General features: G+C 39.8%; 1 protein-coding gene across 3 annotated transcripts in view; it reads left to right on the top strand.

Annotated features, from left to right (window-relative positions):
- Positions 1-14,777, top strand: part of EBF2 (EBF transcription factor 2) — a 146,520-nt gene that overhangs the window by 109,280 nt on the left and 22,463 nt on the right. For all 3 annotated transcript variants that reach the window (XM_074852207.1, XM_074852206.1, XM_074852208.1), the window contains exons 8-10: positions 7,353-7,470; positions 9,268-9,398; positions 9,965-10,091. In XM_074852207.1, the coding sequence (XP_074708308.1) occupies positions 7,353-7,470; positions 9,268-9,398; positions 9,965-10,091 (376 nt within the window). The remainder of the gene's footprint in view (positions 1-7,352; positions 7,471-9,267; positions 9,399-9,964; positions 10,092-14,777) is intronic.

The raw sequence follows: 14,777 nt of genomic DNA, 5'->3' as shown, positions 1-14,777 counted from the left end.
AATTTGGACAAATACTTTTTTGCCTACTGCTTGTTGAGCAGCTACCCTTAAAGTCGGAAGTGGGAAAAAAAGATAGATTATTTCCAATATTAGTGGTGTGCTTGCACACTGTGAACATGTTCATTTTCATTTTAATTGTTAATATTTACATCAGGCAAAGTAATTAATGTGGAGAATTGTTTATTAGGTTTGAAAGGACAGTTGTTTGTCCTGCCAGTACAGCAACATGTGACCAGAGTAAAAGCAGAATCAAAAAGCACAGTGCACTAGGATACTTTATTCATTTTATGATTTAATTACTCATGTTTTATTCTTTGGCCGTATCTAAAACCTTTATTGTTTTTCTAATACATTATTTGTACAGCTGTTGTCATTAAGGCCCTCCCCTTTCAAACGTTTTCATGCATTTAACTTTTCTTATGCAAACAGACTTCTGCAGCGATGCTCAGTTGAGTATCTTTTAACTTGTACCTATGTTCTTCTGCAGAACCAAATATATTCATTTTCAATGGAGCAGTGCTTGTCAGATCTCCAGGAGACATTAAGAGACTCTTTTTATGGTTATTAAAAAAAAAAAACAACAGAAGAGAGAACCCTAATATCAAAGTTCTCATTTAAATTGCTACTGAAACCTGGAACTGAAAGGGTCTCATCAAAAAACATTTCTGCTCTTTAATGGAGATTGAATGAAAGCCCAAAACTCAGACTTTGTTGTTGAGACAAATATAAATAAGAGACATGGAAATAGTGCTGTACAACGCATCTTATTGAGTTCTTCCAGCATGGAAGAATGGTTACTCATGTCTGGAAAAGTGTCAAGTTAATGCTTCTGATTAGAGATGGGTGTGAAGCTACACAGTTTGGGCTTGGTTTGGCTGATAACCAAAGTTCCAGGGCGTTGGGATCCAGTCTCTGAGCCTGGCCTCAGCCTCACTTCTAGATATAAGATCTAGATATTTTATAGTATAGTTATGATATATTAAGCTGAATTAAATGTTAGATTTCACATATATCACACTCATTTAAAAAAAAGGGGGTGGGGAGAAGAAGGGATGGAAAGGTTACATTAACACTGTGTTGTAAATTTAATACCGCTCCAGATGCCTGAAGAGGTGGGGGGTTTTTAGTATGATTCTTTAGTTTGGAGAGCAACACCAGCTGCTTTGTGATCACATTAACGATTTGAAATTTGCTTTGATATTAAGTAGAGCTTCAAAGATACAATGAAAATCTCGTAACTTTCTTCTTTTTTATCAAATACGAAGGTTTTCTACTGTGGGAAAAAGAAAAAAAAGGTTATATCTCAGAGTTAGAGGATGTGCGATCGTTATTTTAGTGAGTATTTTTTCCCCAGTAGTAATGTAATTTTATTGTGAATCACTGACTACTTCAATGTCTGTCAGCAGCTAAAGCAGGGAAAGGGAATCTTTTTAGACCTAATGGATATTTTCATGGTTACTTGATCACTGCCTAAATACATATGCAGATAGAGTTATATGTCCTTGTGAATTTAACTGAAGCAAATATTGATTCTTTATCAATTAAAATATTTCTGAATAAAGATTGTCAGTGGAAAACTGAAACAGAAATCATGCTAAAATCACCATAGGGCTGACTATTTGAGCTGAGCTAATCTGCAAATCGGACTTTACGTAGGTATTGTCATTACTGCCATTGCTGTATTCTCAGGGAGTGATTCTCCCAGGAACAGAATAAAAAAAAAAATATGATGCCCTCCATTTAATGAGGACTTCTAGAGAACTTGATTGAAGCCCAATGATACTTAATGGTAACGACCGGTGTGTAATGGGGGACAATAATTCCGTGGAATTAAGATGAGGCACTTCAGCTAAAATGCTTCAGCTGAGACCTGGTGCTAACGCATTAGACTCCTGTTGATTGGGAATTCTGCTTCATCCAGTAACATACTGATTAAACAGATCCTACAGTGCCACGGTCGAGAGAATGGTACAAGGCAACAGCAGAACATCAATACTAACAATGGTCATCTCTGAACCAACATGCTTTTTGAGAAACAAGAACAGAAAGGTCAGCAATTGCCCTCTGTTTTCAGCAGAAATCATGACATGGAATGTTTCCTGGCAGGTATCCCCCTCTAGGTGCTCTAGGGAGAAAGAGAAAGGAAAAATAACAAGGTGTATCCCTGGGGAGATTTCCTTCCTGACCTCAGAGTGGTTGGATCAGTTCATCATCAGACACGTGAGCAAAGCTGGCTGTGTTTGAGAATTCACCCAGCTAGCTTCTGATACGAAGCAATGAAGGATCTGTGTCGTTCACGAAAAAGAAGAATGGGTAAGAGTGGTGGGATAAGATTATGAGTTAGGAATGTAGACCGTAAGAAACAAAAGGGGATAGCAAGAATAAAACATAAGTAGTCTAAATCAAAATCCTTTTCAAACTGATGGTGAAAGAATTTGCCAGAGACCCCCATGGTCAGATTTGGATATGGATAGAAATTGTTGAACTGTTGTTAGAGAGATGAATACTACACGGACTAATGTCATTACGGGAGACTAATTTCCCAGGTATAGATTGTGAAACAGATGCAACTAGTATCAGCAGAGTATAGAGCTATTACTGGGTGGCAGATTTCTTCAACAGATAGTGACCGACCCAACAAAAGGTGATGTTATTTTAGATTCTATATGAGTAAGGAAAGGACTGACTGCATCTGCAAAAAACCAAGACACTCAAGGAGCCATTGTGGCAGTGAGTTGCCAGGGTTGTGTATCATCTATTAAAAACAAACCACAGATGAGATTCTGGTATGTCTCAGGGTAAGCTATGCAAGTAGCAAGAAGAATACATTTGTACCATTGTACCCCACTGATTTCTTGTTTGGAAGACAATATGCTGGTTTAACTGTATTCAAAAGAGAATGAAAATGAAATTGGGACAGGTGCAAGAATGGGTCATCAAGGTGACTGGGGAGTGGACAAGACCTTGGCTCAAATACTTCAGTGACATGCACTGAGAAGGGACGTAACTGCTGTCTAAAAATGTCCTAAGGTAGATCAGAATGGGAAATAATAATTTTAAAGCTAGTCTTAAGTATAAACTGACTAGGAATAAATTTAGGCTGTAAACCATAAATTCCCTAAGCATCAGGCCAAGTAGGCTTTAAAACAGGAGGAATACCAAAGGCAAAAGCTTGAAATGGTTGAAGACACTTTTATAAAAGTAGCTATGTGGTTTGGTTGTCTGTAATAGCAGGAGACTAGGTGTCAGTGACCCAGGAGTTATCTCCTAGCCCCGTGCCTCTATAATCTTAGGAGGCCCCATTCCTGAAATGAAGGCCATGTGCAGTTTTCTCTGTTAGCCTAGTGTTTGCAGCAGACCCAGATCTCGGGGAGGATTTCCCAAAGAATTCAATGGAAGTTTTGAGCAGAGAGAGGCTGCTGGCATTTTTCACATTGTTTATCTTATTCCTAATCCAACTATGAAGCAAACACATTATATTCTAGTGTCTACTCCTGTATTACTCGCTCAACCAAAACGCCTATTGACATCAATGGGGAGCCCTGTCCAAGTGAAGACAGCAGGATGAGGCCTGACATCTTTTCTTCCACCCAGCTGGAAAATAATAATAATGATGATAATTTTTTAAATCCTCATAGTAGTTATTCTTTTGAAAAGTTAAAATAACATGGTGCTGTGACTAGAGAGTTATAAGGGAAAGTGCATCAGGAATGTAATATTGTTTCCAGATGTACAATGTCATAAAGAATTTTTTCCACACTTGGAATGGTAACAGGAATTTTTTGAGAGAGATCATTTACACAGTGATGAGATACGTTACATGTAAGTAAATGCCTGTATGCCTGGAATGTTTGTACCATATGTCTAAATAGGTGTCTATGAGTGATACAGATTTTATATATAAATATGATGATGTGTATTTGCTTGCATATATGTGATTTGAAGAGGAGCATACTTTAGAATATAGAAATACTGACCTAACGTATGGATGGGGAGGAAAAGCTGTAGTACCCAGATAAAGGTTTGTAAAGAAATACGACACTTTGAACTGTGCAGGGGAGTGAAAGAGGGGCAAGTGCAGCTCAAAGAACCTGAGTTTAACATGCTAAAGACAGTCCCTCATTGTGGTTTTTGAGCAGGGATTACATTACAGAAATCCCCCTGGGAAACAAAAATAATGTGGAGATACAGCACGTGCATTTCTTCAGTACTGCTGGGGAATCATTGGTTTATGTCTGTGGCTTCATAGCTAATAACCAGACCCTTGCAGATTTGCAGACAGAATCTTAAGAACTGGTGAAAACACTGCCTCACTGTTCCTAGAGATGGAACCAGCAGTTGGATGGATGAAGGAATAACACCTTTCCCTTTCTATCCCTTGCTTGTTTGGTTGTCCTCTGAAACTCCAGTAGAGGTGATGGGTTGATCCAGCTGTTGGGCGGCACAAAGTCTTTAGTCTTGGTGCTGTCTGTGTCAAATTTGACCCTTGGCTACAGTTACCAGAATCCATGGCCTACCTGACTTATTTTGATGTTCTCAGATCATTCCCTTAGGATTACATTTTGCATTAACTACTGATTTAAGGTAAAAGACAATCAACTGAATAGGCATAGAAGCCAAATTATCATACAGAAGAAACGCCATCAGATCAGGAGAAGAAAAATTCCCCAAAACCACTTGGCAGTAATTTGCCAGTGCTGTGGACAAATCTGAGAATTTAAATCTCCAGGGAAGTTTGCACATCACCTTTCATCAGCACTAAATACAGGTTTAAAAAAAAAGGCTTGGAATGTTTTGTGGTGTTAGGAGAACAAGTGTTATTGATAAATACATGTTCAGAAGGGTATTGGCAAAAATGCATAGAAATGGTTAACAAGGTAATGGTAAGAAACGTTGACCTTGATTTGTTTAGCTAAGATGTAAAGATTTTTGAAGGTCAAAGGTGTTCTTGTGTAGTGTTTTGGAGTCTAACTGTGTCTGACCCTCTAACATTAAGCTGCTGTGGCCTGCAGTTTTGAAGAGTGAAGCAAACCAGGGGGAAAGAGAGAAGGGGGAGAGAACAGGAAATGGAGTGAGGTGTTTCAGGAAGTTGTCAGGAGTTGACTGATTGATTCCAGATGGAAAGGGTCACCCTTCATGACCCAGGAAATACTCACTGGGGGAAAGCAGTTGGCTTGTGAAAGGGAAGGGCCTGGGAGTTAGAGACCATAGTGGAATGCACATTCCTCTTCCTTTTATCCATAAAACATTGTTTTTTAATCTTCAATATAAAACAATTGGATTGTTATCTTCATCAAGCAAGAGAGAATGACTGGAGCAAAGTGAAGAAGTTCAGTAATTTTTATGTCCATAATCTCACATGTTCTTCCTCCCCATCACTGATAATGAGTTGACTAGCAGTGTCATAGCAAAGACGACAAAGGTCTCTGCTGAATTTCAGCAGTACCTTAGAGATCACTGCAAATAAGGTCCAAATCTTTGAGAATGTTCTGAACTTCACGTTTGGTCCTGTCCCCGAGAATGCTGTATTTATTTACCCTGGGTCCCAGCCTGTGAGATGCCAAGTGGCTTTGACCCTCTTGTGATGAATGGGAGAGGTGAATAAAAATGGAACCGCTCATGGAGAGAGGTCTAAAAGTGCATCTTCCATTCCTGCTGGCTCAGGGAATAGAGGATGCTCAGCACTTATCTTCTAAACAGAGGACTGTTTCTTGCTATTACTCATGCTACGGGGATCTCTACAACTCTTACTGAAATGTGGCTCTTGTATTGTGCGCTACATTTACACCCAAATGGTTATTCAAGCAGGGAATGTGTGTATACTTGAAGTCTGCATATATTATAAAGATCTCATACCGAGAACATGTGGGTGTGTGTTTATCACATACGTACCTTCTGTATGTGAGTTCAGATATGTATATATTATACAGTGTAACTGTATATATATGATATACTTTTTATTTACATTTGGTTACAATTTAAACACTTGTCGTAAATATTTCAGACACTGGAATAATTCAGGTCTATTCCCCTGTTGCCATAGTGTGCTCTGTGCTGGCCAGTGAGAGATTAAAATTTATTTCCATTGTTTAACGGAAAATAATGAAGTGCATCTGAGTGGGTTCAGCTATGTCATGCGGGAAATGTTCACTTTGGATAGGAGTCTCACTCCACCCAAATGTGCAATGATGAAATCAGTTGGCACACAAAAGCAACACATTTTGTGACAAGAATGCTTGAGAAGTGTAAGAGTACAGTATGACAAGAGCCTTTTGGAATGAATTAAACTTGTTTCAAGAAAGAAAGTATTCTTTAAGCTAGCATAATCCTGGAGGAGGGCAAGGTTTCTCCAGCTATATGCTGAATATAGTTTTATCAACAATTAGAGCTTGACGTTCTCTTACCTAGACTATGACAGCCGTATCTGTGAAAATTCATGGACGCATCCCGGGTCAGATCCTCAAAAGCTGGGAATTACTGTAGCTGTGTGGCAGCTGAATGGGGTTATGGTGATTTACACCAGCTAATGGTCAAAACCTGAAAGTTTCAGTAAGATGCATCTTCTTTCAGTAGTTAAAACACAGTTTGTTCGTTTTTTCTTAAAAGTTTGTGGTTTAAAGGCGTGCATATTTCTGGATTTATAGAGCTTTGGATATCGTATTGTAAGGGGGCACTATGGGGGGTTAATGAACATATACAGTTACTTCCTCTAAGAATTCATATGCTGTTGGAGTCCAGCAACAAAAGTCATGGAGGCTAAGGTTTAAAAAATGCTGCTTGATTTGGGGTCCTCAGGCTCAGATGATTTTCAAGAGGCACTGAGCACACATGTGTCAAAAAACCAGACGTGATACTAAGTAGTTTTCACGTAGTAGGAGTTTCCATTTTGCTCAGTCAATGGAGAGCTGTATTTTCGAAGCAGATGCAGATACATTTGCATGTGTGCTCAGTACAGCAGATGGCTCTGAATCTGCATGTATGTATCGGAGGGCAAATTGCTGTGGTGCTCTGCAGCCTGCCCTCCTGGTTGGTATATGTAGACTTCTCTGCCATCAGCTATGCTGCAGCGCATCATAGGAAACGAAATGTAGGGCCATCTGCAGTAGCTGGTTCATTATACAGTAAGGACTTTATATGGCCCTTAGGATGCTATGTTAAATGGAATTAATGCATAGAATGAAGACTGAAAATGTTTTCTCCCCTTCTTGATAGGGAGTAAAGCCTGCAGGGCATGATGCCGTTTTACAAACAGAACAGGGTTTTAACTAAACTGAATAATTAATACTTAACAAGTTGAATTTCAAAGTAAATTGTTCACCTGCCTCCTTTTTCTTCCCTTTCAAACTATCTAGGTTGTGCTGTCAACAACAGTGAACGTTGATGGGCACGTACTGGCAGTGTCTGACAACATGTTTGTTCACAACAACTCCAAGCATGGACGGAGAGCAAGGAGACTTGACCCCTCAGAAGGTAGGATATTTGTATGAAGAACAGTACACAAGTGAAGGCAAAAGCATATTACCTGTTCTTCAATTTCTATTTGTTTTCAGGGGAAGGAGAGCTAAGGGGGAACTACAGAACCTCAGAGGGTTTAGAGAAGGAAGAGGCAGGAAAACAGTGTCTGCTGCATGCAAAATATGATCCTCTTCACATCTAAGAGACTGGGGTGTCTGTGTGTGTGTGTGTGTGTCCCACTTTATTAATTAGTTTGTACTGCAGAGATGAAAAACACAGAAACACTAAATATTATCCAAATTTCAGACTTCTCGTTCAGCTGGGATAGATTTGATTTCAGGCAAATTAGGCAACATGACATCTTGGTTAAACAGAACTGTTGCAGCACAAGATGTGTATGAAAAAGTGTCACTAGTTCCCTCACACAAACTATGCACAAAGCATAACAAGGCACAGAAGGAAAATGACACTAATTGATTTGAGTTTGTTTGGCTAAGCGAGACTCATGGCTGGCCATGGGATGGGTTTTGGACTATATTAAAGCAATTACAAATACTTGTATCTGTTAAGCTTCAAAATGGTCGGCCCCTCCTCTCCCTCTTCCCGTACATTCATTACCAAGGCATTCTACCTCTCTCACACAGACAGTACTCAAAATTACTAGAAAATGCTATCTGTGTCTACTTTTCCCTCCCCTGCAGCTAGTGAAAGTGAGAAGAGCTAGTGATGTTAGTAGAAAAGACAAGCAAGGATATTATTTCATTATAATGTTTTGCTGCCCCACTTCTTAACTGTGCCCTGTATCAACCTAAAAGAAGAATTAATGAACTGGAAGAAAATGATTGAATCAGTAAAGAATTCAGAGTGGTGTTAATTCTCCCCCAGCGGGCAGTGAAATGGTAGAAGGAAAATCCCAGGATTCCTAGCCTAGGAAGCCATCCAGTTTTTCCTTGACTGATTGGATGTGATTGACTGGCTGTTCAAAGGAGTCTCATGTTTTTGGAGCACTGCCAAAGTTCCCCTCCACCTCTGACCCTGTCAACATTGGGAATGGAGTGATGGATTGACTTTGGTTATGGCCTGGAAACCATATTGGGTTCCTGATGGGATGTATAGTCCAGAGGCCTTGAACATATGGAAGAAAGAAGAAAAAGAAAATCTACTCTATAAAATCAAGAAAATGATTAGAAATTGTCTCCTGATAGGAGTTGGAGGAAACATTTGATATTCCCGTATCTTTTTTACCCATTGATAAACTTAATAAATCTTAATCTACCTCTCTTTCCACAGGGTTTAGCTTTTGTGTGGTCATATGCTAATGAGTGGGGGTTTTTTAAACAGCCTCTGCACAATCATTTAAGCGTTTCATTTTTACACCCACTACAGTTGGCCTATTAGGCTTTAATGACACGATGTTAAGTGCCAGTAATGAATAGGCAAGTAATTAACACTAGCAAGGCAGAAAACATGCTTTTATTTATTTATTTATTTATTTACTGGGCTTCATGGAATGGTAAAGCAGCCTTCATGGGTGAATGGCCGGAGGGGACTTGTCCTAGGCCTTCGTCAGCACTGGGGAATTCACGCCAGCCGTGAAGCTGCAGCAGGGCAGAAACTCCCAGGAGCAGGCAGGTGAAGCTGCTCCCAGCTACAGTTTGCATCACTGTGATTTAGGGCAGCTTAACGTGCACAGAACTTGCTTGCACCCATTGGCTGCAAGGGTTTCCACCCAGTATCGCAGACAGTCTCAAAGCTGTGTGGGGAAAAAAACAGCATAACCTGGTGCTCTGGTGTCCGTTTTGTTTTGTTTAGCCACACCGTGCATCAAAGCGATCAGCCCAAGCGAAGGTTGGACTACGGGGGGAGCAATGGTGATCATTATCGGAGACAACTTCTTTGACGGGCTGCAAGTTGTGTTTGGAACCATGCTTGTATGGAGTGAGGTAGGTGGAGGTGCCTCCCTGGTGCTGAACTGAAGAAACACTCCTTTGGTGAGGAAAGTGGAGGGGGAATAGTGTTAATTTCTATTCCAGTGATGGTACAAAACTGGTGGCCTGTACGGTGGGCCATATAAACCCCAGGAACTTCATGGAACATGTTTTCTCTGTGGAACTCCTTGCTATGTGATATTATTGAGGCCAACTGCTCAGTAATATCCAGAATGGAATTGAACAATTCTAGGTGTCTGGAGACAAGTAAGGGTAAAGAAAATAAAGAAAAGGTTACAGTTTGGGAGGGAGGAAGAATTCCCTCTGGATCCAGAAATAAGGCAGCAATTAACCAATGGGCATAAGCAGTACAATTTTCCTGATGACTATCCTAAAATGTGTCTTCCTCTGCTGGAGGCATGAAACTAGACCAGATGTATCACTTGCCTGATCTATAGTGTCTCGTATATAGGAACAAGCAATGCATTTACTCATAAAGCATGTTTGGAGGGTGAAAAGTGAAAGCGGGGAGAATAACACAGACATGTCATAATCATGCCTCTCCTTTTGTTATTTCCCAGCTTATCACGCCGCATGCCATTCGAGTTCAGACACCTCCACGTCACATTCCCGGGGTGGTTGAAGTGACATTATCATACAAATCCAAACAGTTTTGCAAAGGTGCACCAGGCAGGTTTATTTACACAGGTAGGTGATTGCGATCTACGCTCAAGCTCAGAGCCTCTTTGTTTTGGTAATCAGTATTGACAACTCTCTGCTTGCTTGCTTGCTTGATTTAGCCTCTTGCTGTTTGAAGGCCACTCCGCTAGTTGTGACATTTGGACATGTAAGGAGATAGCTTCATTGTTATGCAGAGGTGTTAAGGCACTGTTACTATGCACGTTAATATTTTTTCCAGATTAGAGCTCATGCTGTTATGATATGGGTCTGCCTATAGATATATTGAGTGTACAGGAACATGATAGCCTTGTTCTACATACTGGGAGACGTTTTATTTATAACAGTATTTATTTTACATTTCCCTCTCGCTGGGGGTAACCTTTCATTTTCAAGATAATCCCAGAGGACAAGGAGAGCATCTTGGATCGAGAGAAGCCAATGAGCTGAGTGGAAAATAAATCTGTTGGGTTTTTTTTATTCTTAAATGGATTATCAACTTATTTAGTGCCCTATATTCACCTCTGCTAGCAGGAGGACATTATCTATAGATCTGAAAGAAAAAAATCAGATGGGACCAGATGACCATCTCTTTGACCTTTCAGTACCAGTAGTAACAATGATGGCATACAGTGAAGTTTCTGAAGCCTATTAAGCATGGCTGGAAAATAATGGTGTGCCAAGTTCTAAAGGGTGGATTTGTGTTTAAGTTGAATGATTTGCTCCCACCAACCCAAATTCAGATTTTTCAAAATGGAAGAATTTGTTAATTTTTTTTAAGCTTCTTACTACCAATAATCCTCATTAAATAGTCTTTGTGTATTATAATCGTCAAATTTTAAATCATAATTTAACTCAAAAATAATAATGAAGGTCCAAGAAATTTTTTATTAAAAACTTTAAGGTAAAAACTTAACCACCTGTTGAGCAAATTAGAATTTTTCCAGAAGTGGAAAAAATGGAATGAAAATCTGACACTTTGGGACTTTAGAAAGAACCAGTGATTTGTGAAGATCCTCTTACTGTCTTGTGCTGTTTTATATACCCTTTATTAGTAGACATGCTAAATTAGTGTTTAGTTGTAGGTGGAAAAGTATTTATTCATACAACTGCCACACCTAGAAACCTGCAGCGAGAATTAAGTCTTCAATTATACTAGGTACTCTAATGAAATACAAGCTTAACTGATCCACAGTTAATTGAAGATACTGAAATTATATCCATTGACTGAAACTGACTTTGAATCAAGCTCACAGAGATTAGGACTTTCTCCTGATTTTGCACCAAAATAACCCCAGCGCAGTGCAAAGTCGTTCTGGAATTATTTCTGGGCCTGTGAGATCAGGATCTGGCCAAAAGCTTTTGAAATACATTCTTCTTCTAAGGCAGTGCATTGATTCACTGGTCTTTGGGAAAAGATGAATCTGATTTCTGAGGAGGTTAAACCTATCTCCTTTTCCTGAGAGAAATCTGGCAAAGCCATCGCACAGGTTAAAGATTCAAATCTGCGTGCAAAGAGATGGGTCAGGTTAACTTACCAGAGTCTGGCACTCCCGAAGCAAAGGAACAGTGTCGTCAAGTCAAGCGCAGTTCAGGGCTTGTAGGGGCTGCACTGGGCCCAACACGTTTCCCTTTAGGGAAGGAGACTGCTAATTCTTTAGTTATTATTACAGATTTAAACGTAAAGTTCTTCTATGCCATTTTCTGCTTCTGGAGGAGGCCTTGCTCTCACAGTGTCTTCAGCACAAGCATTACTGAGGGCCACCATCTGTGTGCTGTTGGTACCTGTGCTGAAAGAGGAATGGACCGATACAGGGATGTGTAACAGAAACGTGCATTCCTCTATGAAGCAAAGTCTTATTATTGTAAAGCTGTTTTAAGTGCAAGATTTACTTGTACCATCTAGGGGGGACTTGAGTCAGACCACAGTGCAGTTCTTTGACATGTTAATTAGAGTGCCTCCACGAAAAAGGACATGAAGATGTATCTAGGAGCCAGCAGAAGAGAAGAAAGTTAAATATACTATCCCTGGTTTACTGCTGTTATTGGCATAGGGATATCTGTTAGCATTCTCTGAGGAGTGAGTGGGTGCTTACTGCCATATGTTACAAAACAGCGTTTCACAGAAGACGCCGAGCTGTTAGAGCGAGGGTAGAACAGACAACTTTTCAATCTGTCTGTTCAAGAACCTGCACTTCTTCCACCATGGCAGGCAAAATGATAAACACAGCTATTAGGTAGAGGCTCACCTGTGTAATCAATTCCCCCAGGTTGTTGCTGCTAATAGCAGAAAAACAACTTCTAAGCTATGAAAATAACATGGTGGCATTTTTTTTTTCTTTCTGCGGCAGTGTGATCAGAAAACTGCTGTGATCCTGCTGTGAACAAATGCAGTGATTTTTAACCTAGGCAAGCCATACTCAGGCAGTCAAGGTTCTCCTGCCTTTAAGTCTTCTTCAAAACTCCCACAGCAACTTTTGAACCTCTTGACCAATTTCTGTTCAATTTTATCAGAAATGTAGGAGCATCAAAGATGCACATTTCCAGCACGTTTTTGTGAAAATGAAAAATGGTAAGAGAGATCTGAATGAATCCTCCACTGAAAGAAATGGTGAAGAGCTCAACCGTGTTATTAGACAGCAGAGAAGCTACCAGAAAACAGCCTCAGGAAATCAGGTTGTTTAAATGCCACTGCCCACAGAATACATGTGTGTATCCAGAGCACTCCATAAAATATACTCAGTAGCAGCACAGAGTGCAAGTTGGGTAGAGTGTAGCAGACAAGTGTTATATAAAATACTGAAGAGGAAAGTTCAGTAGATTTTATGATTATTGGTAAGGTAGTCCTGAGCATCATAACGAAAATCTGGGTTTTTTTCATGATAATTAAGTTTATTATTTTCTTGATACTTGTAGTACTTTATATTGCAATATATTCCTCTGAGCTGTCACAAAGTTGGTAGATAACATATCAGAGAATGCAGTAGGCTTAGAAACATAAATAAGACCCCTTCCCTCTTGAATTGTAGTTGCCTGTATAAATGAGAATTTCTCCTCTAAATACCTTCCCTTTCATTCAGCTTGCACTTGGCAAAAACCTAAGAAATGTAGAGACATTTACATCAAGCCCAGGAGACTGAAAAGTGTGAAAACCTGCAAACTAAAAGCATGGGAAGATGTAGTTCTGTCAGAACTAGTAACAGCAGCAACAGCCCGGTGCTATCAGGGTCATGTTGTATTAAGTCCTTCATAATCATTAAGTGCTGAGATACAACCTCACATGAAAAGCATGAAGGGTCAAGTCGTATGGAAATACTGACTAGGTGGCTATAAGTACTTCACAGCCTTAACAAGAATAATTATTCATATAAAACCAGACCTCGGAGGGTTCATCAGGGCCTCACTGCATCAGACATGGGCGACCAGTTACAGAAAGACACGTGCTTCCATGGTATACATGAGATGCTGCCGCAGCAGGACGAAGAAAGAGCAACCACTTGCCTGCGGTGATAGGGGAAAGCTGAAGATAGACGGGGAAGTGGATCTCTCAGGTTCTCGTTGTATCCTTTAATCACCAGAACACCAATACTCTGCTAAAGCATGGAAACAGAAAAACAATGATCTTCATATTGTGTGTATCTGCCTATGCCCTCAATATTTAATATACAATCAAATATTAATGTTTGACCTGATTACACTTGAGCATTTTTCTTTTTGTAAGAGAGTTACAATAAGACAGGTTGTTTGAAGAAGAAAATGATAAACTGTTGAAAAGATGAATATAAAAATTAGATCCAAATTTCAAGGGTAAATGTAAATGCCACAGTGGAGCTGTTATGGGAGCTCATATGCGTCCTGTAATGTGTATTTATAATCGGCTCCTCGCGGTGTGCTGTGCTAGCACTGCTGTAGTTACGGTTCTGTCAGCGTTTCCACTCGTAAGTGCTATCATTCAGGGTGCTGCAACTCAGCCATCAAATGCCTCTCATCGCCAAAATGTGATGTGTGGACTTTTCCATAAGGTTCCCAGATGGGAAACTTTTATAAAAGTGAAGCCAAGAGGATTCTATGGACATCTAATGGTGTACTACAGAGTATAGCAAAAATCTAAAGAAATGGCTTGTTATATGTTAATGGCAGTTGCTGAACCAACTTACGTACTTTAGTAGTTAAGTATATACTTAAAGTGAGAGATAAAAAGTCTATTTTTAAATCGCTCCAACTAAACATTTAGTTCCCGTGTGTACCTCAGTCTGGTGAGAATACAGGTTACACGTACATCTCTATATTCTGAATTACTTTTCTTTCATCAGCTGTTCCTACAATAATAAGACATTTGTTCTCTGCTGCTAATCTAGCAGTAGCCTCATATTCTGCTTTTAATACTTACTACACAAATTCAAATTCCCTGCCGCTGTAAGTAGTTCCATTATAGTTCTCTTGGCTTTAATATCGTTTACATCAGTTTATGCCAGCTGAGGATACGTCTCATAGGCTTTCATATCTTAGGTTTGATCACAGCTCTGCATTTACTTTGTCATGGAGATGGTAACCTGGAAATGTGTATATCAGGGAGATTTTGAACATAATTTTCCTTGCTGAGCAGAAATCCTCCAGGGGTTAACTTGTCAGAGCAATGCAATATAAAATAATCTGTAGGATATGTTGGACTCCCGGCTTGTACTCTGTCAGTCTCTCTGCCAGGTACCAAGGATA

The sequence above is a fragment of the Strix uralensis genome, chromosome 28 (genome assembly GCF_047716275.1).
Source record: "Strix uralensis isolate ZFMK-TIS-50842 chromosome 28, bStrUra1, whole genome shotgun sequence".
NCBI classification, from domain to species: Eukaryota; Metazoa; Chordata; class Aves; order Strigiformes; family Strigidae; genus Strix; species Strix uralensis.
This window is presented reverse-complemented; position numbering and strand designations above follow the sequence as displayed.